This window comes from Alligator mississippiensis, chromosome 1 (assembly GCF_030867095.1).
Source record: "Alligator mississippiensis isolate rAllMis1 chromosome 1, rAllMis1, whole genome shotgun sequence".
Classification (NCBI taxonomy): Eukaryota; Metazoa; Chordata; order Crocodylia; family Alligatoridae; genus Alligator; species Alligator mississippiensis.
In genome coordinates this window covers 199,760,535-199,782,421 of record NC_081824.1, presented here as the reverse complement: position 1 = coordinate 199,782,421, position 21,887 = coordinate 199,760,535, and the positions used below count along the sequence as shown (strand labels likewise).

Below are 21,887 nucleotides of genomic sequence, written 5' to 3'. Positions count from 1 at the left end.
GTGGGGGTATAGGTGTGTGTGAATAGGTGTGGAGGGTGTGTGGGGTTCCTGCACGATGGAGCCAGAAGCTTGGGCCTGCTCCCTGCCACCACATGCAGCTCCCAGAGCTTGGCTGGGGTGGCATGAAGAGGGAGCAAACTGGCCTGGTTCCATCATGCAGAGTTGCCTGCCACTACCAGAGGAGTCCTGGGAGTTGTACATGGCATCAGGGAGCAGGGAAAGTTGCCTCTCTCCATCACACAGGGCTCCCTGCAGCAGTGCATGGCTCCAGCTGTGTCCTGGGAGCTGCACATGAGCTGCAGGGAGCCCAGTGCAAAGGAACTGGGCTGGACCCGCACTCCCACTGACCCAGGCTCCATGCGCCTACCACCCTACCCAGTGTGGGCACCACGCTCTTGGCTCTGCATTTCCACTGGCCCCACCCCATGCTCCAGGCTCCCCCCGCCTGCTGTCACTTCCCTATCTGTTGCCCAAAGTGCTGCAGCAGTAACAGGAGGAGGAGCTGAGTAGTTGCTTGGGCAGCTGCAACTGTGGCAGCAACAGTCCCACCTGGAAGCTGTGTGCACTGCCTGGGGCTGGGGCCGGAGCCCTCCCATGGGTGAAGGCGGGAGCACAGTGTGCTGGCCCAGCAGGAGTGGGCAGGGTTCGGCCCCATGTGGAGCACAGCAGGGGCAGCTGCAGGCCAGGCCAGATACAATTATTTGGTGGGCTGGATGCAGCCCGAGGGGCTGTATTTTGCCCACCCCCATTTTAAGGAGTTACAGAATAGCATGTTTGTCGTGTTTTGGGGGGTAACAGTAGATTTGGGGTCTTGAAGATCTTATTATGAAAACTGAACCTCCCTTTTAACACACCACTCTAAACCTATGTGGCACTCCTTGTATGGCCTGCCTCTCTACAATGAGCAAAGCAGCTTCAGAAAAGTAAGAAAACTATCATTATTTTCTTGCTTCAGGGTATTCCAATTGCTGCAAAGCCCATACAGGAATCTTCCCTTCCATGGACAGCACTGCACAGCTGCTTTGGTGCATTATGTTTTATTTGGTTTCCGTCTCCTGAAACATAAGTTATTGTGCACTACCGGAAGAAAGATGCTAGACTTGATGAATCGGTTGTCTGATCTGATATGGCAAGTCCTCTGTTCCTAACAAAAAGACATAGTTTATGCTTTGCTGTAATGTTCCTCTTAACTGCGTTTTAGTGTTTGCAGTCCCTTAGGAACAACTGACTGCTGACAATACAGGTGTAAGGACTTTACTACATCTCCTGTATTTCAGAAACATGATCCATCCTCACAGCCACTAGAGGATATCCCTGCTCAATCATTATCTATGTGAATATACAGAACACGTGTTGGTATATGGACCTGAATTTTAGGAAAAAAATTCTAGTTTGCCTGTCAACTATAAAACATGTGCAGATGGTCACAACTCCTTACAAATGTGAAGAAGGCAAAGGATTGAGGAAAGGATACCAAGAGTACCTGCAGAAGGCAGTATGGGATGACCAATATTATACCTTGATAGTGCATTCTTCATTCCAAATGATTCTAAAATACCCCAAGATGCATACGCATGTGTGCACACAGAACAATGAAATGGAGGTGACTCTGGATGAATGTTAAGCATCAAGTGGCACAAGCAACCTACTATGTAGCATTATTAAAAAAATGACAGAGACAAGATGATTGTACTACTTTAAAAATAAAACAAAACAAAAAACTAAGGTATCTTTAATGTCCACGCAGACAAGACAAGGCCTTAGTATTAAAAGGTTTTTTTATGGTTTGGTAAATGGCAAGGAATTCAACCTATTTATGTCCCTAAAAAGAAGAGGGACTGATTCAACCATAGTGCAGCTAGAACCACCAACTCCAAGGAAATTATTTTATTTCACATCAAGGTTTTAAACAAGCAAGCCATCCCCTCCAGTTGCACATTACAATACATGTGTTTTTCAATTAATCTTTCTTCCAAAGCCATACTATTCTTGCAAATCTTATAACATGTAAGTAACAAAGCAATGGTGAAAAGTTAGTTTCCCTTTAACCAGGAGGCATTCAAAGATATCAAACAATTTGAGAGGGCAATCGTATATTTGCCTTTGGATATGCTCTACGTCTATCTAGAAAGACATGTGAAAAAACTACAGAACACTATACAAAACTGCATTACAAATTAAACAAAGATAAATATTTTGAATGAAGCAACCCTGGTTTTTATACATACATGAGTACACTACAACCAGGAAGCCTCTTGAGATAGAGCACAAGATAATACTCTGAACCTCATGCACCCTTGTGTTACTTCAGTTTTATGCTGGATTACATTGATTGCAATGGAGTTGTACTGGCACACAAGGCAATGGTATATCAGATTCCTTGTGTAAAACTGAGAATTCAGAGATCTGGTCACAGATGTGATCTTATGACTAGAGACACCAAACTGTTTTAGAGAAGGGGTGGAGCATGCAAGTAACAGGACTTACCTAAAGCTCTCTGGGTACTCAGTGAGAGCCATGTTGATGATATCCAGTGCATGATGATACTGCTTTTGGGCTGAAAAAAGGAGGGCCAACAGATGAAGCAAATTTATATCATCTTTGCACAGTTTCAGTGCTTCTTGGAGGTGCTCTATTGCATCAGAAATCTGGAAAAAATAAGAAACATTTTCCCACCAATCACATATCTGACCTCTTCCCCAAAGCTACGAGCACATATAGCTGTTGGAAATCTTGACATCTTATTGGGAACATTGTAGAAAAACAGACTTTTGTAAGCACTTTAACAGCCAGCCCAAGCTAACAGGCTGCATAGCCAGTGAAGCACAATTAAAAATCTTGAAGATGAAGAGTTTTTATACCACTATAAAGCAGCTGGCATGCAACTACTACTACAAGGTATCAGAAGGGGTAGGAGACATCACCCAATACTCCCCCTGTTTTAGCACTGTGGTTGGGTGCTGTGTACAACCCTTTTAGTTATGCCATACACATATGAAATTCCCATTTCCATTATGTAGCTTAGGGAACTGTGACCGTTTCTTTGCTCCGTGTCAACATATACATTTCTGTTGCACTTTGCCTCTTATGACAGCTACACAATGCCCTTCACCATTTAGCCCAAGACAAGAGAAGTAGATTATGAAAGTCCAAGGGTTAAATATGCTTAAGGTTCAGAATGCTGTCAGGAAAGAGAAATATTCATTATCTGCTCAGTAAAATACAGTCCTGACATCCACCACAACAGAATGTCATTAGAATCACATCCTATATGGTGGAAAGCTTAACAAGTCTCACATGTGCAAACACGCCATGAAATCTATGTGGTCATATATCTTATCTTTACTTTGCTCAGAAAAAAGGAATGTCTGAACACCATGTTTGTCCTTTGATCACTTGTAAGTTTTGTGGGGGAACTTTGTCACCACATAGATGTTGGGCACTGACCATTTCGAGCAAACATGCCTCTCTATGGAGGTGAATAGGTGAGAGAGACAAGGGGAAAGAGCAGTGAACCCAACATCACTTCCCTTGCAGGCCACGGTATTTGTCCATTTACATGCGCAGGGCTAGATTGTACCAGTTAAGCATGTTCCAGAGTAGAAAGTGGTGTCAAGCCACAGCACCCCTATGCTTAGTAAAGTGTTGCACCTCAAGATAACACACTCCCAGCCAGGTATGAGGTGCTTCAGCTAATTTACCCCAGGTGCATGCAATCTGCTCTAAGCAAGGCTCTTCTTCCTCTTGCCTACACTGGAGAAGGACAGTGGGAACACTCCTTTATGAATATATGGAGAAAACCTCCTTCCTGCAAAATCTATGGACTACCCACCCCTAAAGAATTGCAAACTAAACTCCCTCACTCCCCTTTGTACTGCTGTAAAAAAAATCCAGTGCAGGGACCACAGACAGGAGAGCTTTTGTTGCACTACATCAACAGTTATAAACAACACTGCAGGTATGATTGAGGCATACCAATTAACCCAGTCAAAACAGTGCCATAACCCAGGCTTTACTATATCTTTCTCAAGGTTGATCATTCAGACACTGACACTTTTCCTGTTTACTTCCTCCAAAACTAAAAATGTCCACATTGCCAAGTTGGGGGCGAAAGGAATTAATTAGAAACATCCAGGAACTCCTCTCCCTGCCCTGAGATTCCAGAGAGCCTTGAATGTCAGTACAGATAAATTTAAAGAGGGACAATTTGCACCTACCCTCTATTAATGTCACCACAACATTTAAGAATGCATTACATCTGTGGGCACAAATTTGATTCGTGAATCAGCCTGCTTAAGTTTTATGAAGGCAAACTGCTATCCCTACAATTCTGGCATATGATTTAATGGAGGCTGATTGGCACTTTGCCCTGAAAAAGGAAATCAGAAACTCTCCGTATAGCTTTGGCTGCAATGAGGTACCCTGAAGTCAGTCCCAGTCACCTTTTCAGACTCTCAGGCTGATTGTCCTGTGATGCCAAAAAAACATAGCCTAAAATTTATTTTTCACTCATCTGTAGATTAGGCCTTTCCTTTCAGTGGTTACATGTCTGGTGACTAACTTTTCCCCTTAGCGCTATCTGATCAAAGACCTAGAAGCACAGCTATATTACTTGTTAGATTTCTCCTTACTCAAAATTTAGTTTTAATCCCAGGTTCTCATCTAATACAGTAGATTAGAAACACACTCTATAGAGAAAAAAATATAATTGCATTTATTTGAGCAGGTAAAGAAGCTACCTTTCATCTGTTTAAGCTAATGTCTCTAATTAACAACTATTTTTCCTTCCAACAAAAATCTAGCACTTTAATTAGAAGATAGTCTTGGTCTTTGAGTTGCAAGCAATGGTTTGATTTTGAATATCAGTCATGCTTGCCTGCCACATGATTGTTTAACTAAAGCCAGAAAGTTTTTCAGCACTGTAACAATATTACTAGCCCACACAGAGTCCTCCCACTACTACACAATTAGAAACAGTGGACAAACACAGCTAAGAAAAAGAGCATGCAACAGCATCAATATGCTCTGTTTCTTTGCTGCAAGCCTTAAACAGGTCAACCTGGAATAAGCCAAACTTCTCAGCAAAGTTGTGAGGCAAATTTCCAGAACAATAAACCACGTTTGGCAGGAGTCAAAGCAAACTTCTTTGGAAAGGCAGAGACCAGCTCTCTATTGACAGATGCCACAGCTTATTAATTTAAGTAGCTATGTAACATGAGAAACATGAAAGCTGGCAGCCCAGATGGTGTTCTGAAACCTCAGGGCTGTATCATACGTATGTTGCCAGCTTAAATTCCCTGCCAATGCTGAGCTTAACAGCAATTCTATCTCAGCTGGACCACGAATCCTAGTGGGGCCTACAACAGGAAGATGCTACTTTCACCCAGTTCATCATTCAGTTAATAAACCAGAAACATTTTGCAGAGAACATGTGCATACTTTTATTCATGTTGTAATGACTTAGCTGCAAAGATATTGCTATAAAACACAAATGGAGCCTCTCAACACTGCCAAAATAGTGCTGTGAACAGGGATATGCAGAATGCAGCCTCTTATTTTGACACTACTATGCATTTGTTTAACAAACAATGCTGAGACTTATCCTTACCTTCCTATTTATATGCACAGAGTATGAAGATTTAAAAAGCATTTTGCAATAGCCAAATACATTTGTATACTTACATTGGTTCAGCAACAAAATTACAAATTTTCAAATGCAGTGAGAACCAGACTTCAAGCCTCTGAAGCTACATTGATTATAATTGGCTGACCAGCCCCAGTCTGGCTAACTTTGATATCAGCTGTGAATTAGAGATGATTAACTACAAATATTTGGCAAGACAGCCATATTTTTAGTATTTGTAGGATGGGACATTAAAGAAAGGAGGAATTTATGGCAGAATCTCCAAAGAGAAAAAGAGGCCTGGTCCAAAATAAAGCCTTTAAGGAAGAAAAGATTGAAATGTTTATCACTTGGGCACATACTGAACTCTTAATGAAAAGGAAGCTAGCAGACTTGCATGGACTGGAACTTCTATCATTCCCAAAACTATAGGTCAGGACCTAAAACTGATTCTCAACCAGCATGCTATAGCAATGAGATGCTTTTAAGAGTGCCATGGGGTACCATGCAATGTTAGCACTGTTGTGTGGACAAATATCTACACTTGATTCACAGGATAAACCCAGAGATTTCAAATAGGAACCCAGTGTCAAAAAACATTCTGACTTCTTATGAGCCTTCTGAGTTCTTTGCAAAAGAAACCCCCCCCCCCCTTTTTTTTTAAATATGGAAAATAATCAAGTGAAAGCTTAGCACTCATATTTTTGAGGGGTACCTTGAGTCTAACAAGGCTGAGAACCACTGACCTAGAAAGACCCAACAGGGAACAACGTAAGCAATACTACTCAGAAAGAGTGAATGAGCGCAAGAGAGAAGACAACTATGAGTGTCTACACCAGCGGTTCCCAACCTCGGGTCGTGACCCAAATGAGGGTTGCAGGGGCAATACTGGCGGTGCCGCACACAAAGGATGAGCCACGCCACTTGCCAGGAGCTCCTCTGGCCCCAGGCCGCTCCACCCCACTCCCAGCAGCGGGTTGTGGCAAAAAAAGGTTGGGAATCACTGATCTATACCCAACAGTCTCAACATCAAGTTTGTCCCCCGACATACACATACACAAAACTGAGTTCTGATCTCTTCTTTACCACCACATACAAAATAGGATTTATGAGTCAACCGACCAGCCTTGAAACCATATGCTCAAAAGGAATAACAGGGTGCGAGAGGAATAACTGATAGATACATTCCAAACCTTTTATTACTATTATTATTAATTTCCCTCACTGCTGAAGTACATGCACCCTTCAAGCCTGTAGATGCTTTTTGAAAATTGCCACTTGAAACGTCAGGTCTCTGCTGGCAGCCCACAGATGAAACTGATAAGTGAGAACTAATTCTCAGCTGCTGGCCCCTGGCTGCCTTTCCACCCCTGTTTTCCTGGGGAGGAAGGTCAAATCAAATCAAAAAGACATCAGTACAAGTTTTAAAATGACTTGAAAACCTTACATGTTCTTTTTATGGATCTGACATTGATTTACACGGTATTCAGGGCCAAAAAAGGAACCAGTACCTACAATTAACAAGAGTTCTGACTCCTTCAAGTCATTTCCATGGAAACAAGCTGGCAAAAACAAGCAAGACTTTTAAAAGCTGCCTCCTTTTCAAAAACTCACTCTAAAAAACTCACTCTACCTTGTTTTTGCAGAAATGGGAAAAGAGGCAGAACTAGCACCCTGGACTTGAGACTTGGAAGTCTCATTTTTTAACTTATTTGGCTGACTGTCAACTGAGTCCTGCAGATGTTAGTAACCCCAGAGGCCAACACTGCTCTTCTCCTGCTAGCACTTCAAGACTGGGAAAAAAATAAAATAAGACTCTCCTTATGGATGAGGACATATTTGAATTCATGTGTATTTACTCAGAAGGGTGTTGCAGAAAGTGCTTTAATGGCCCAACCCAAAGCCTATCTGAATTCAAAGCAGTCTTCCCATTGATTTCAGTGGTCTTTGAATCAATCTCTGAAAGGCAGTGCCTTCAAATATACATGTCAAGTGTAACACCATCATTGACACTGATAGTTGAAGATTGACCCTTTCACCTGAGGTATCTTTTATAACCAGGTCCTTACATTGCATCCTTGCTTAGGTAACAGAGTAAACTTCAAGGTTTTCTGTTTCCTTTCCCCTTCTCCTGTATTTACCAGACTTATTTTAAGCAAGTAATAGAAAAATGACTGCTAGAAATATTCTATAGAGTCTTTTCAGGGTAGGTAGTTTTTTCAGCATCATTAATTCAGTCTACTTGTGGAACTGAAAAAGCAGAACATTGCCATCTACTTCAGGAAGTTTTATGTCCATATTATTCAGCTTTTTCTAAGGCACCTTATTAAGTGATCTTGATAATGAAAACAAGGTTTATTTATAAGAAAAGGTAAGATGTAATAGGCAAATGCATAAAACTGCACTTTTAATGTCTTAGCAGCATGATGCAGCCTGATGAAACCTTGAATTGTGACATTCAACAGTTAATACAATCTGTCAAATGCAGAGAGAGAGAGAGAAGAGAGAATAATTTATCTTTCAGTTAATCAGAAAAAGAGTATGTTAGATACTTTAAATAATTAAGGATATTAAAAATGCATTGCCAAATGCTTATCATTAACCAGACTGGCAAAAGAAGAACAGGATATTTTACAGTGGTCTAAAAATAAAGATGTCTCAGGTATCTCTGATCACTCCAAGCATGCGTTAAAGATTTATTTCTCAGTAGATGGAGAAGAGGAGCAGCAGGGTGGTAGGGGCCAAACTGACACAACATAACATACAGGGTTCACACCTACAGGGAGCAGGGGCAAGAGGCAGAATGTCAAGGACAAATCTGCAGGTGCAGCAGGAGACGAAAAAGAGAGCAAGGGGGATGGAACAGACAGAACAAGTGGAAAAGGAGGACAAAATGCAACGTATGAAATCTCACCACTAAGAAAGACTAGAACCTTAGAAATAGACAGGGAGGATGAATCAAAGCTTGTTGTTTCAGTAAGGGGGAGGCAGGACAAATGATGACCAGAAAATCTCAGTTTTATTCTTTTTGAGGTCAGCCATGAAAAATGTATCTATAAAAATATCCTTTTAGTATTTTATCTCCTCAAAGGGGCTAAGAAACCAGCAAATCAGACTGTCAGAGTATATAGGCATAGAAAATAGAGTAGTTAGATATTTTTTTCATTAAAGGCCCTAAGAAAACTGTATTGCGAGGTACACAGCAGGCTGATGACAAAGTTCAATAAGCTGTTTTAATTATCTATCCTGATGCATTAGTCCTTACAGAACACTGCTCTTATTATGAAAGGGTTGCAAAAGTGACATTAGTAAGAGTGTGCTCTCTTGGAACAATTAGTTTAACCTAATGAACAAATAGCTCACCTAATTAGCTCAGGAAAGTAAGAAGCATCTGTTTCACTCTGTAGTCAAAGACTAGAGTAGAGAGAAATCTGCAGTGAACAGAAAGCCTGCCAAGGAAGGAAAATAAGCTGATGAAATTGCAAATCTAGTTAAAAGGGTTTCTAATAAAGTTCAGCTTTTTTGACAAAGGTCATCTGCTTTTAACAGAAAAGGCAAATCTTCTTAAACACAGCAAAGCACACTGTTAAAAACAGTCTGATTTTTTTTTACCTAAGACCTGCAGTAACATCTGAGTACCAAATAATCCTACCAAGGGCCACAGAAATCATAGTGGAAGGTACTCAAGCATGGAATAAGCAACTCCTTAATACATATAACTTGAGAACTTTAAGAGATCAAGAATTTTAAAAGTAACAAAAGAGACTTTTGGAAGAGACTGAGACCAGGAACAGGGCCTGGTTAAAAAATAACAAACATCTCAAGTTTGGCCTTTGCCCTTCCCGTGCACAGTTGCTTAGAGCAGGGAGTGCAGGGGACAGATGGAGATGAATCGCTGGATAAATGCTTTTGGAAAGATTTGACAACCAGGGTCATAGGACTGGACTGAACCCCAGGCTAGGGAGTTCTTGCTTATTCATTCTTTTACTAAGGTGGATTTGAGTTAATGCTATTGCCCCTCCCTCCCTCCCCGCTTTCAGGAAAAGTCATTGCTGAGTGTGACCAAGATTGGTTTTATTCTGCTGAGTCATTCCACTAGCTCCTAGCCACTTGGTGACTGACAGAATTGAAATTACCAGTCATGGCACATACCTGTCTGACGAGAGCCAGCTGCAATGAGACGTAAAGGATGATTTGGTGGTCTTCAGGGGCCAGGTGATGTGCTCTTTAAGGACAACCAAACAAGAAAAAAAGGAAAGTGAAAAATCAGATTGTGCTTTTCATTATCTCTTCTACCAGAAAGAAGCTACAAACTATGCATAAATTTTAGAAAGCATATTTCAAGAGGAATTCTACAAGTGCAGAGCATATGAATGCTCTGCTGGCTGAGCCAAGCTCATGAAACGAGCAAGCAGGAACTGCTATAAAATCTAGATGCTTGGCATTTTTATACAGCCAGATGCGAAGCATCTCCCATCTATTAAAAAAAACAAACCATGCTGACAATCTGGAAGAGATGATTTATCGCAGGATGTTTAGATACCTGACTATGACGGAGAAGAGGGAAGAGAGTGCAAATCATTTGCTCTCCATTCATGACCCACATACCTTTATGACATTGTTTTAAGCAATTCAGCCTGAATAAAAGCCTCAAACTAACTACCTTCTATTATTTCACCCAAGGCACAGCAGCAGTACCCTAATATCTGAATAAAGGCTCTGATACAGGAAAGGGGTTGCATAAATAAAATGGCAATTTCTCCTCTTAGTGTTGTTGTTCTTGCTATTTGGATTCCATGAGCAAATAGCAGTCTGAAAATCAGCACCCCTGCTCCCCAGTACCAGGCAGAATGCAAAATACACGGATATTATCAGCCTGGAAGAGCTTTCAATTCAACTAGTCAAGATAGACTGAAGTTGGGAGTGAAGTCGGACACAGAAAGAGAGCAAGTGACATGCCCAAAAACACGCACAGGTTAATGGCTGAGCCAAGAACAGAACCAAAGTCTCCCAATACCCAGCTCAGTGCCTTACTCCCACTAGGCTCTGTTGCTACTTCTCCAGCAGTGCATATAATAGATGGCCCTCTACAGAGCTACATGGAATAAGAATTTGTACTATCCTGAATACAAAGCTTCACTGCTGACAGCTCAGTCTCCACATTTCTAAGGCTTTACTTTTTGTTTTATTTAGAAATGGGCAGAGACTTCTAAACAGGCTCTCTTTATAACCACTGCCCCAGCCCTACAAAAGGCAAGTGTTAGGAAACATACAATAAATGGGTTTCACCCAATCCTGATCCATGGGTTTCCTTACAGGATTTTGGAAGGGTCTCTCAGATAACACTCTAAAATCTATTACCGACTCCATGCTGGCTGACAAACTCAACCTCCTCTCCCAGGTCTCTTTTAAAACAATGCCCTTACCACAAGAGGAAAGGCTGATCATACTAAATAGATATTTTCTAACTTTTTTGGGCTTTATTCCAAAGAAGAGGGAAGTCTGCACCTGTGCTACCCTGCCCGGAGGCAAGTGCAGTTGAAGAGTTTATGAGGGAGAAATAAAAGACTGACAAGCCTGATGGCTAAGCACTGCCAAACTATTCATTCACTAATAAAAAGATTTAAGAGTTGCTGCAGGAAACACAAACCACACACTATGTCAATGGCAGTTACCACACAACTATAATCTTAGCCTGAGCTAAACTCTATTGAGCTGATGATTATAATGAATTGCTCCAAGACTGGCAAGTTTAATTTGGACGGAGTATGCCCTTTATCTCTGCTGGTTTAGAACTGGCCTATGAACTCTTGGCTAGCATGATCCATACCAGTTCCAGGGATTAAGACATGACACTGGATACATTATACTGCAATGTGTCACAGAGAGCTCAATTGATTGATTTATTTATTACACATAAACCTGAATGCAAGCCTGTTCTATCTAGGTTACTGGAAGAGAAGGAACTGTTCTTTTTAAAGTCCTTCATATAAAGTCTGCAACAGCTCCTCTAACAATAGGCTAAAGGGCTAAAAAGAAAGGAAGTCATCTCAATGTATGGGGAACAATGATTAACAATGGTTTGGGAAAGAAAAAGAGCTGCTACTTTGTTTCTCATCTTTAAATGGTATTAAAACAACAACAACAACAAAAACAAGCTAGTGAAACAAGGCTTCTGGCCAAGAGATTCATGTTTAAGGATGGCCACAGGCTCCTACACTCTGGGTTGGCAGAGTCTGCACGTACTTTGGAACTGAAAAACATGCAACCACTAATACAGCACTATCTGGCCAACTTGCAGCACCCCTTGTCGGCTGTACTATGGATATCTCTATGGATATGATTGGCTACAGGGTTGTCTGCTTCCTAGCTAGAGTTAAGATACCATGAAAATAAGTCACTGCCAGTGGGAAAGGTCAAAGGATAAAAATAAATACGGTTAAAAAAGCAACGCAGCACAGCAATTACATCTAAATAGCACAGTACTGGAGATACTACATAGGAGTCAAGAACACGTGTTCGTTAAAGTGACAGATCTACTACTCTGAAAAGTGCCAAAATGCACCTTGTTACCCTTCAGAGCAACATGAATAAGGATCTGGAGACAAGTCTGCTGACTTTAGTGACAAAAATAAGTTTTTACTGCCATATACTCCTATTACCATTGCAGAGCCAACAGAGCTGAGAGCGAGCATGCTAGATTCTGCTCCTTCTTGTGACACACCAACAGAATTGTTAACTAAGCTCCAGTTACAGGATCAATCAGTTACATCTGTGCAGTCTCAGAATACAACAGAGCTGTCTTAGGTGTTACGGAGGACAGAATTTGACCTCCAGAATTTTTTTACTGGTGCCGATATGTAAGAAGACAAGAAACAAGTCTGAGACAGATCCCACATTGAGCTTAGGTATCTTGATGACCATCACCTTAACATGGCTAAGATAGCTAGAGTTTGATGCAAATAGTTAAAGAAAAATACCATCATTTTCCTTACACTTACTGAGATGTGCTGAACTTGGGACCTTGCAAGGTCCTTCTTGTTACCTAAACTGAAAATTAAAATCTTCAAAACTCCCACTCACTGCCACACATTCCTCAAGGCACTGAAATCTACAGCCATCTAAGCTTTTGAACTTAAAATCTGCCAAGGCACCTAAAAGTTCTGCTTCTGGGCAGCCCAGAAGCATCTCAGTCTTAATAGTGCTGAGTAGCTCAGCATCTCTGTCACCTAAACCTCATCAGGATTCATAAACTATACTTTCTTCCATCTGTTTTGGCTGGGGAGCTCAATATAGCAGACATTGTTGGAGCATGACTAGTGGACTCAACTCCATACAAACTGCTGGAGCAGCTACTTCTTTCAAACCACAGTGAAGGGAAGTGCAGTACTATCACCACCATGCTTTTATACCACCTGTTTGAGCAGGGGCTGGAACTCTGGTATCCTCTCTTAAGGAAACACCCTAATCACTAAGTTATGTTTGCTCCATGTTCCTCTTTGGCCAACTGAATCTTCAATTCCTTTTATGCAAAAGTGAAACTACGTCAAAGTTGATAATTTTTTCTCCTACCTCAGAACAGCAAACAGCCTGGTAGTTAGGGAACTGTTCTGGAGAGGATTATGGAATTTTAAGCTGTGAATCTGAAGCCAAGGGAGGCATACAGAATAAAGCACCTAAGTATCAAAGAGGACTGTTGTTTAAGAAATATCCAAGTCTTCATTGTTTTCTATTGAATGGGCTCCCAATTAAGCATGCTGACTGTTTTGGATCCTATGCTGAGGATCCAGAAAGCAATTTTTAGGGAGCCTCTTGCCTAACTCAGAGGTTGTAGATTCCTTTATGGGAGCCAGATGCCCAAAGTTTCTTGGTAGATCTTGGGCATAATCCTCATGTTTGGCTTATTTTTAAGTTGTAAGTAGCTGTAAACATCTAAAGGACTCTTCTCAAGGAGTTGGCTTTTGACATTCACCGAATGATCCACTGTATTCTTGTAATCAGTGGATTGGTTTAGAAGAATGACTGCCAGCATCTAAAAAACTTGTTAAACAGTAAGACACTGAAGCATGTTGCAGAGAATGAAATAGTTTTTAAAGGGAATTATTTTGGCTTCACATAAAAAGGGACACAAATATCAGTCAGGTTCTCACCTCTCCAAAGTCTGAAGTGCTTTCTTGTGTAATTCATCTTGATTGCACTTCAGGGTAGCTGCAGGATAAGACACAAAGTTATTGAACCATTGAACAGAGAATGCTTACAGTACATTCTAAAACACATAGCACAAAGCAACAGAAGCGTATCAGCACCTGTATACATGGCTGTGAAAAGGCCAGTAATGTTTTTAGACAGGCATAGAAAAAAATAAATCTTTTTGTTATAACTAGGTCTACCTCCCATTACAAATATCTGGAATGCAAGCCTGAAATGTTTGCATTAAATGTGCTGTACATAATGGAGACTTTTTTAAAACTAGAAACATGGGACAGAAACCAAATCCCAACAGACAGAACACTGTGACCAGGTCCTCAGCCAATATGGCATTCTTTCTGAAACTACTGCAGCTCATTAAGCTGTTCTACGTTACGCTATGTTAAATGTGGTTTATGGCCCCTAGTTGCTGCCTTTCCTTCCTTGCGGTTCTCTAAACTGTGTCAGGTGTTAGCTCTGAGCACCTAAGAGCTGGCACATTAGGTTCCATCTTCATTCTGTAATGAATTCAAAGCAAATAAAAATAAAAACAATGAGAACATTGAAGATCTTTGGGACCCAGTAGGAAATAAAGCTATAAAGGTGTGCATGTGTGCAGGGGCTGGCAAATGGATGAAGTAACAAGGAATCAGAAAGAGGGACTACGAGGGGTGAAAGACAGATGCAACAAGTGTATCACTAGCATAGGATATCAATACCTATGTCTGCATGATTCTGGCAAAAGGTAGCAAAACCCTTCCAACTTTAACCCTGCTTCTTTCAGAGTCAAAATTAGTGCAATTTAGCTTGCTTGTATACTGCAAGCTCTTGGAGATCCTATTTACATAACACTCCCAAGCACAAACCCCTTTCCCCCTTCCAAGCACCTATGCTTGTCCACGCCCTAAGACCAATTAATCTTTACTGGATACTAAAGAGGATCCACAGTGAAGTATTAAGGAGGCTTGCTTTATTAGAATCTATGCTGGTGCCATAGCTGAAAAGGTGAGAGCCTATAGGCAGAAATCTTAGGGTAAGGCAGGGCAGTGCAAAGTATGCTACAGGCATAATCCAGAGGTATGATGTAAAAAGACAGAAAGGATTTTTGTTCATTTTTGCTCAAAATTTCAGATAACCAGTTTCTTCTGAGTTTCTAAGTTCAAATGTTCCATTCTCTAAAGCTCTGTTCAGTGCAGTGAAAAAGCAGAACATGGATGAATTTGATAATACCATGACGGAAGCATTTTCTAAGCTAACATGGTTATCAAAATAGGGCTGAGAGGATTGTTAAAGCTCTTCTCCAAGACCCTCCAACAACTCTTTTGCACTCTGCTTTCCTGCTAGTCTTTAGATGCAAAAAAACTGCAAAGTGATTATGCCACAAGACATTATGGCAAAGATTTGATAAGAAAATTGTTTCTTTATTTTGCTAACAACGTAAGCTTTAAAGCATCACAAAATGAGTTGTTTAAAGAAATGCCTGGAACACTTCACCCTTCATGTTCTCCTCCAGAAAGACTAAAAATTCAGGTGTACTATCAGTTACTGCAAGTCAAGAAACAAGAGAAAAATTAAAAGGAAAAACTAAAAGGATTAATGTTGACATCAGTTTAAAATGGCTAACAAGGCTTTAAAATGGATTTAGTAAATGGCTACAGCATCCAGGAGAAAAATGTGATCTCATACCTCACTTATGACAGAATCACAGAATGTTGCTAGAGATGTTATCCATGATTTGGAGACAGAAGAAGCATGGCAGAAGGATGCTATGTGCTCAGACAATGAATATAAAATAAAGAAGTTTAGAAAATGTATTGGGTGCAATCCTCCCTGCACTTGAATTATACTTGAATAGTTTAGCCCACTATTTACTGCGTTCACTCAAATCTAAGATGACCTTGAATTTAAGACCCCCCCCCCCAGATTCTATACATGGAAACTTTATAAATTTGTTATAATCTTCCATGTATAGAATCTAATTATTGAAGGGTCATCTTTAGTTCACACCCTCTTCCACCACTGCTACAGGTGGAAGACAAATAGCTGGGATGGGGGAAATCAAACAGCTTTTCCCCTGCTTGTGCCAGCCCCTGTGCCTGTCCCCCCTTCTTCCTCTGCCTCTCCTCCCCCATACCCTCCCCTTCCCCAGCCTATGCTTTCTCTGTCTTTTTCCCTCCCACCACAGCCTCTTCTCCTCCTTCTTCCCTCTTACGCTTGCTCCATGCTTCCAGGCTCCATCCCCATTCTAGCCTGGGACATGGACCATGACCCTAGCCCAGCTCCTATAGCTAGGGACCTACAGAAATCACAGCAGAAGTTCACTGCATGGCACTTCGTTTAATCTTGCAGTTTCCCCTCATGGCTCCCTCCCCATGTTAAATGGGACAAAACACCTTGTCTTAGAATCGAGTAAATACAGTACATCTCACCTAGAAAGTATCACCAGTTAAAAGTATGTTGTGGAGTTTCAGAACTTCTTTCATAACCAACCAACTGTGAGGCTGATAGTTGAGAGGAAAAAAAGAGAGACTGGCATGTCTTATCCTGAGAAGCAGCACCACACTAACAGGGTTATACTGCTTCTGGTACCTGAGCTAGCTCACATATCTACACAGCACTGCATTATGCCATGGCATTGGTGATGTGTTGGGTCGGGGGGGCATGTGGCTCCCCAGATTTCTGAGTCAATGGCAGGACACAAGTGCAGGCTACAGCCTGGCTGGAGCCAGAGCCTTGCAGCAGCATTGGCAGCAGCGCAAATTGTGCCGCCCCGCTACAGTGGCAGCACGGAGCTGTGCCCCCCTACTGGTAGCACTTATGCACTGCCTATGTGCCATGGAAATAGAAAAACCTCTAGCAGAACTCTTGGATGTTTACAGGTTTTAGATCATGTCATCTACTGTAGCTCCACTTGATGTAGTATAGTTCAAACAGAATCTAGTTTTCTCTACCCAGCTGCCAATAGCATGCTGAAATCTGAGCTGGCAATGAGGAAGGCGTGTGAACAAAACACACAACCTAGTTCACACAGAGAAAGATTAAACTTGTGAAAACAACTGAAGCGTGTTTCAAAAGAACGTTACACATTATAGGCTGAAGATACAACTGCCACAGTGGAAATGTCCCAGCGGAAATGTAGCTTAACCTGAATTAAAACAAAACAACCCCTGTCTTCCCCAAATGAAAGTGAAAAGTGGTTCAGAACAGCTATGGAACCGTTCTATTACTAACAGCCATAATGCCCAGTTCCAAATACAAGGGTCTCAGAAAAGGAAGTGGCTGAAACAGGGCCACAAAGTTACCCTGATGATCTTTCCTTTCTTCCAGTACTTAAGCCTATGATTACAAAGGAGTCTGTGTTGAATTTCTAATGTTTTGAGCAATGAAACCCAGGAATTAAATGCTAGAAGACAAACGGTTGAATTCAAAATGTCGATTTTGAAAAAAACTTTTACATTTATACAGTCACCTCAACATGAACTGAATGTATTTTTAGCATATTTTGATTAGTTTGGGAGGAAATTTGTAAAAGTCTGGGTGCTAAAAAACTGAATTTATTGGGATAAAATATAATAAATTTGTACCTAATGGCAGATACAAGAGGGGAAGATCTTAGTAATGAGTAGACTGGGAATACACTTACTATGTTCTTGTGTTTTTCTGTCAGAACTGCAAACTCTTAAAATCACAGATCATATATTTACATAATTGGGTAACAGAGAGAGAGATATGAAGTCAATTGTACAGTTGAGTGTTTGTGTTCCATTTCACAAAACGTATATAGTTTTTCCTCCCCCGTTTCCTTTTTTCCTAGAATAAACAGAAGTGGGATGTTTGGGGGTTGGGAAAAGTCAAAACATTTTGTTTAGATCAATGGATTATACTGGTGATGCATATGAACCACCAGCTAAGTGAAAATCTTCTATATTAGGGCGGTCCAGCAGACTAATAAAGACAGCACAGGTAGGGGCACAGGACATTTATAAACATACTTTTTCGTCCCACGACTCTCTGGAGATCTGGCGAGTTGGAGCAGACTCGATTAATCAAGTCTGCTCTGCACGTGAACTGATGTATACTGCGCTGCATTGCATACAGTTGTATAAGTGGCGATACGCACGTCAGTGCACAGAAAATGATGACAGTGTGCTTTTGAATTAAAACACCTTCAACGTGTTTTAATTCAAAAGCGTGCTGCTGCCATTTTCTCAGCGCTGATGCACATTTTGCCACTTATACAACTGCATGCACCGCAGTGCTGGACACTTAAAAGTGCCTGGTGCTGCGGCACAAGCAAATGCCCACAAAGCCCAGAGCTTCTGCTTATAGTCTGAAACCTCAGCATACATTTCTTTAATTGTCAGGCTGCAAAATAAGACTTTACATCTGTCCCAGAAGAAAGCCTTTTGTCCTGGTATTCTATAGCCATACAATTCCACTGACGCACCTGAAGTCCCTCTGAAGTGGGATAAAAGGTACTAATGGTTTTCCCCCAAGATGTGGCTGTGTGCATCCGTCAGGTTACTATGCTTTTTCCCCAAGATGATCTGGCCAGGCTATGTGCTCTCACTAGCCACCTACTGGCAGAGGAGCAGCAATGCAACCTGGAAAAGAGACTTGTAAATGACTGTGGCATGCCTAATTTGATCCAAGTCAAATGCTGGGATAAATCAGGACTGCCTCAAACAAGATGTTTATTTACATCCTTAGGCTACAAGTCTCGTAAACAACTTAGTGACCCAAATCACATTTTCAAAAATGCCCTAGGCACTCTGGATATAGATATGCATGTTACAGTGAAGGCATGGACAGAAGTAACCACCAAAACGTTTCTGCTTCCCTGATGCTGGCTGCTCCAGCACTAGGGATCGAATGCTAGGGATCAAACACTGCCACCAAGGCCAGGCTCTTCAGCCCCAGTCCCCTTTACTCCTCATCTCTGGCAATAGGAGGAATAAAGAGGTAGAGGGAACTGGGGCTGGAGAGTCAAAAGCCTGGCAGCGTAGAGCTGGGGAGCCCTACCACAGCCCCTCCAGAGACATTTCCCCCTTCCCCCCCTTCTCTAATGGCTGCATTTTGAAATACTCTAGAGCCATCACATGGGTTACACACCCCCCCCAGCTGAAATATTTCCTTTCTGAAGCATTTCCAAGCGTGTTTCACTTGGAAATGTTTCAAAAGGACTTACTTCTACGCATACCCAGAATTACAAGGGAGTGGGACATAGCATCAGTCAGCTGTGATGTTACCACAGTAACCGTCCATCTGCCTGCTTTTTCCTCCCAGTAAGTGAAATTTGAAGGGACGTTTACCCCTCAGTCAAACAGGGGTATGTCACTGCAGAGGGTAAGGCAGGACAAAAGGACAACTGCCCTGGGGCAACCAACATGCACTAAGTCTCTGCCCCCTTTTAACTCATTCCATTTTTCTCATTCATCCAGACTGTTCAGAGAGTACGTCTTATAGATACAGTCCATAGGACTTTGGCCCTTCAGAGTCAGATCTCCAAAAGTACCTAGACTCCTTTTAAAAATACAAGATATGCTTGTTCAATGGCTTTGAAAACGTTACCTTAATTGAGTTTCCTATATACTGCAGCCCTGCATTCTTGTTACTATATATCAAATATGAAAGAATGCAATTTGAATATTGGTCTCCAGATAAGCAATTTAGAGCTGGTTCAGTGCCTGCAGCTTTTTTACATTAGCTTGTGCCCTCAATACACTAGGTATAAGTTATTCTGGAAAGCTAGGGAAACATTTCCAAGTCTGTCCCCAATCTGTGATAATATATCTAAAGTTCTCAACAGACACAAAAATGCTATTCTTTTTCTTCATTTCAACATTCTGAATATGCTTGAGGGGGAAGTCTGGTAAAAACCTAGGAAGATTTAACAATCAAGCAGCCGCTACAAAAAGGACTCGCATTTTACAATGTATTCTGTGCTTGGTGATTTTTTCCATCCTTGTCAGGCCTTAAGGTCATCCCACCTTCTCTTGTCTTATATGTATTCAGCATGAGACCCAAGAGAAGAAGAGTTAGCCCTAACAAGCAATGTCAAAACTGGGACAGCAAGAAAATGTTTCGGCAGGAACCTATCAAAACAGAGTTCAGCCATAAACAAAACTACCCAGAGAAGAATCAGATCGCGCTGTGAGCAAAGCAAGACTGTACTTGCTGAGAATGAAGGAAAAATGGTGGTGTTATTCACTGGGTCCACAATACTCCCCTGCTCTAATGCATGTACGGTGACTTTTTCAGAGATTACTCAAAAGAGTTAGCAATGTTTTAATGATATTCAGAATGGTTCCTTCATCCAACTTCGCTAAAGGAAGAGTCATACTGAAAAGCAAACAAGGCTATAAGAGCCATACAGCCTTTGCCTTAAGTCTCCGTCATATAAGATGTTACTAAACACATGATAAAGTAGAAATTAAAAAGAGGAAGCCTAATCATTGCCAGAAAATATCTCGACATTCTCCTGTGAATTTTGAATAAAGATGGGTCAAGTGCTTCTGAAAACATATTAGCTAGCACTGAATCAGTCAGAAGTCAATTTAAATGTAAAGTTACAAAAGTTAACATTTTATACACACACACACACACACACACACACAGATGTTACATTTTGTGGTTACATTTGTCATTATGACTCTGTTTATACATGCACAGACCCCAAACAAACACATTAATATTTCTCAGTATAAAACAAGGGGATTATAGAGAAGTTCAATTCTCCTTTTTTCATCTCCTTCAACTCTTACTTCTTTGTTATGATAAATATTGTATTCTTCCTATGGCATTTCATAAAAATGTTCTTCAGTACCGATTTGGCCTTTTCTGCTAAAATGCCATGATATTCATATATTTGTTAGCAAATACATTTAATGGATTTTAAACCACTTTATTAAAAGATAATCTCAAAGTAGGAAGAATAAGAAATAAGCTCCCCTAAAAGAATTTGCCATATGCAACTGAAAATGTTGGCCCTCTAGTTTAAAAAAACAACAAACACTGTCTGAGAACCAGAAAGTCCATCCTTTTTTATGGAATCCAGAAGCCAACTTGGATACAAATGCAATCTGCAATAGGGGGAGTTATGCTTTTATTTAAAGGGACATGCTGTATGTCAGAACATTCTGAAACTCCGTTAACCTCTTGGAATAAAAGAAAAAAAAAGTTTCAGGTTCCACAACAGAAGGCCTTAAAAATCCTCATTGCTGTTCAGGACATATTTTCATCGTCATTACAGAGTTCAACAGACTCTTCCACAACTTGACTCTTCGGAAGTCTATTAATAAAGTTTCAGCACAGAGGATATCTACACCTTACTATTTATTAATAGACAAAACTTCAACCTCTGAAAACAGTCTCTGGGATCCTGTACAATCTTAGAAACAAACTAAACAAAATCTGGGCACGTTGCCTTGAGGAACTAGGCCACTATTCAGGACTCTTAACGTTTTAAGGCACTTCGGAAAATAGGGGAAAGTTCAGGCTGGTAAGGACATAGGGCTATGGATATCGACTTTCTGAAAGGAACTAATTTGGGGAAGCGAAACAACAAAAGGAGGGAGATGTGTTGGAGCGAGGCTACAGCAGTGATGGCTCAAGGAATATGCGACAGGCATAGAGTTTTGGGGGAGATATCTTTTATTGGCTATTGTTTTATAGGGAGAGAGACTTATTTAACATATTACAAACTACTGGAAGGGCTCTTCTCTTAATCCCTGCCCTTTGGATCCTATGTATGTGGTTGGAAAATTGCAGTGGGTTGTACTGCTGAAGAATAGGTTCTATTTGATGAAGACAACCAACAAGGAGCAGGGCTCTGTTGAAGGGCTGCCTGGGAAAGTGCTGTAGTCACTGACTGCACTGCAGACCAAGATCTTCTGTGAATGACCTGCCTCAGGAACAACAAATTCCTTCCAGCAAGCAAGTCTAAAACAAAGTGAGTGTGGATGGATCTGGTGCAAAAGGGGGCACTGGGCAGCACAACTGGAACACAAAGAGATTCAGTCATTACTGAAACAAACTAGGTTGGAATACTACTAATGGAGTCCCAGCATACATTAAG

At 41.1% G+C, this 21,887-nt stretch overlaps 1 protein-coding gene across 6 annotated transcripts in view; it reads right to left on the bottom strand.

Annotated features, from left to right (window-relative positions):
• The window catches only part of TTC7A (tetratricopeptide repeat domain 7A), a 260,649-nt gene that overhangs the window by 131,103 nt on the left and 107,659 nt on the right, over nucleotides 1–21,887 (bottom strand). For all 6 annotated transcript variants that reach the window (XM_006268496.4, XM_019485343.2, XM_019485340.2 and 3 more), the window contains 3 exons: nucleotides 13,774–13,831; nucleotides 9,776–9,848; nucleotides 2,488–2,648 (listed from right to left, as the gene is read on the bottom strand). In XM_006268496.4, the coding sequence (XP_006268558.3) occupies nucleotides 2,488–2,648; nucleotides 9,776–9,848; nucleotides 13,774–13,831 (292 nt within the window). The remainder of the gene's footprint in view (nucleotides 1–2,487; nucleotides 2,649–9,775; nucleotides 9,849–13,773; nucleotides 13,832–21,887) is intronic.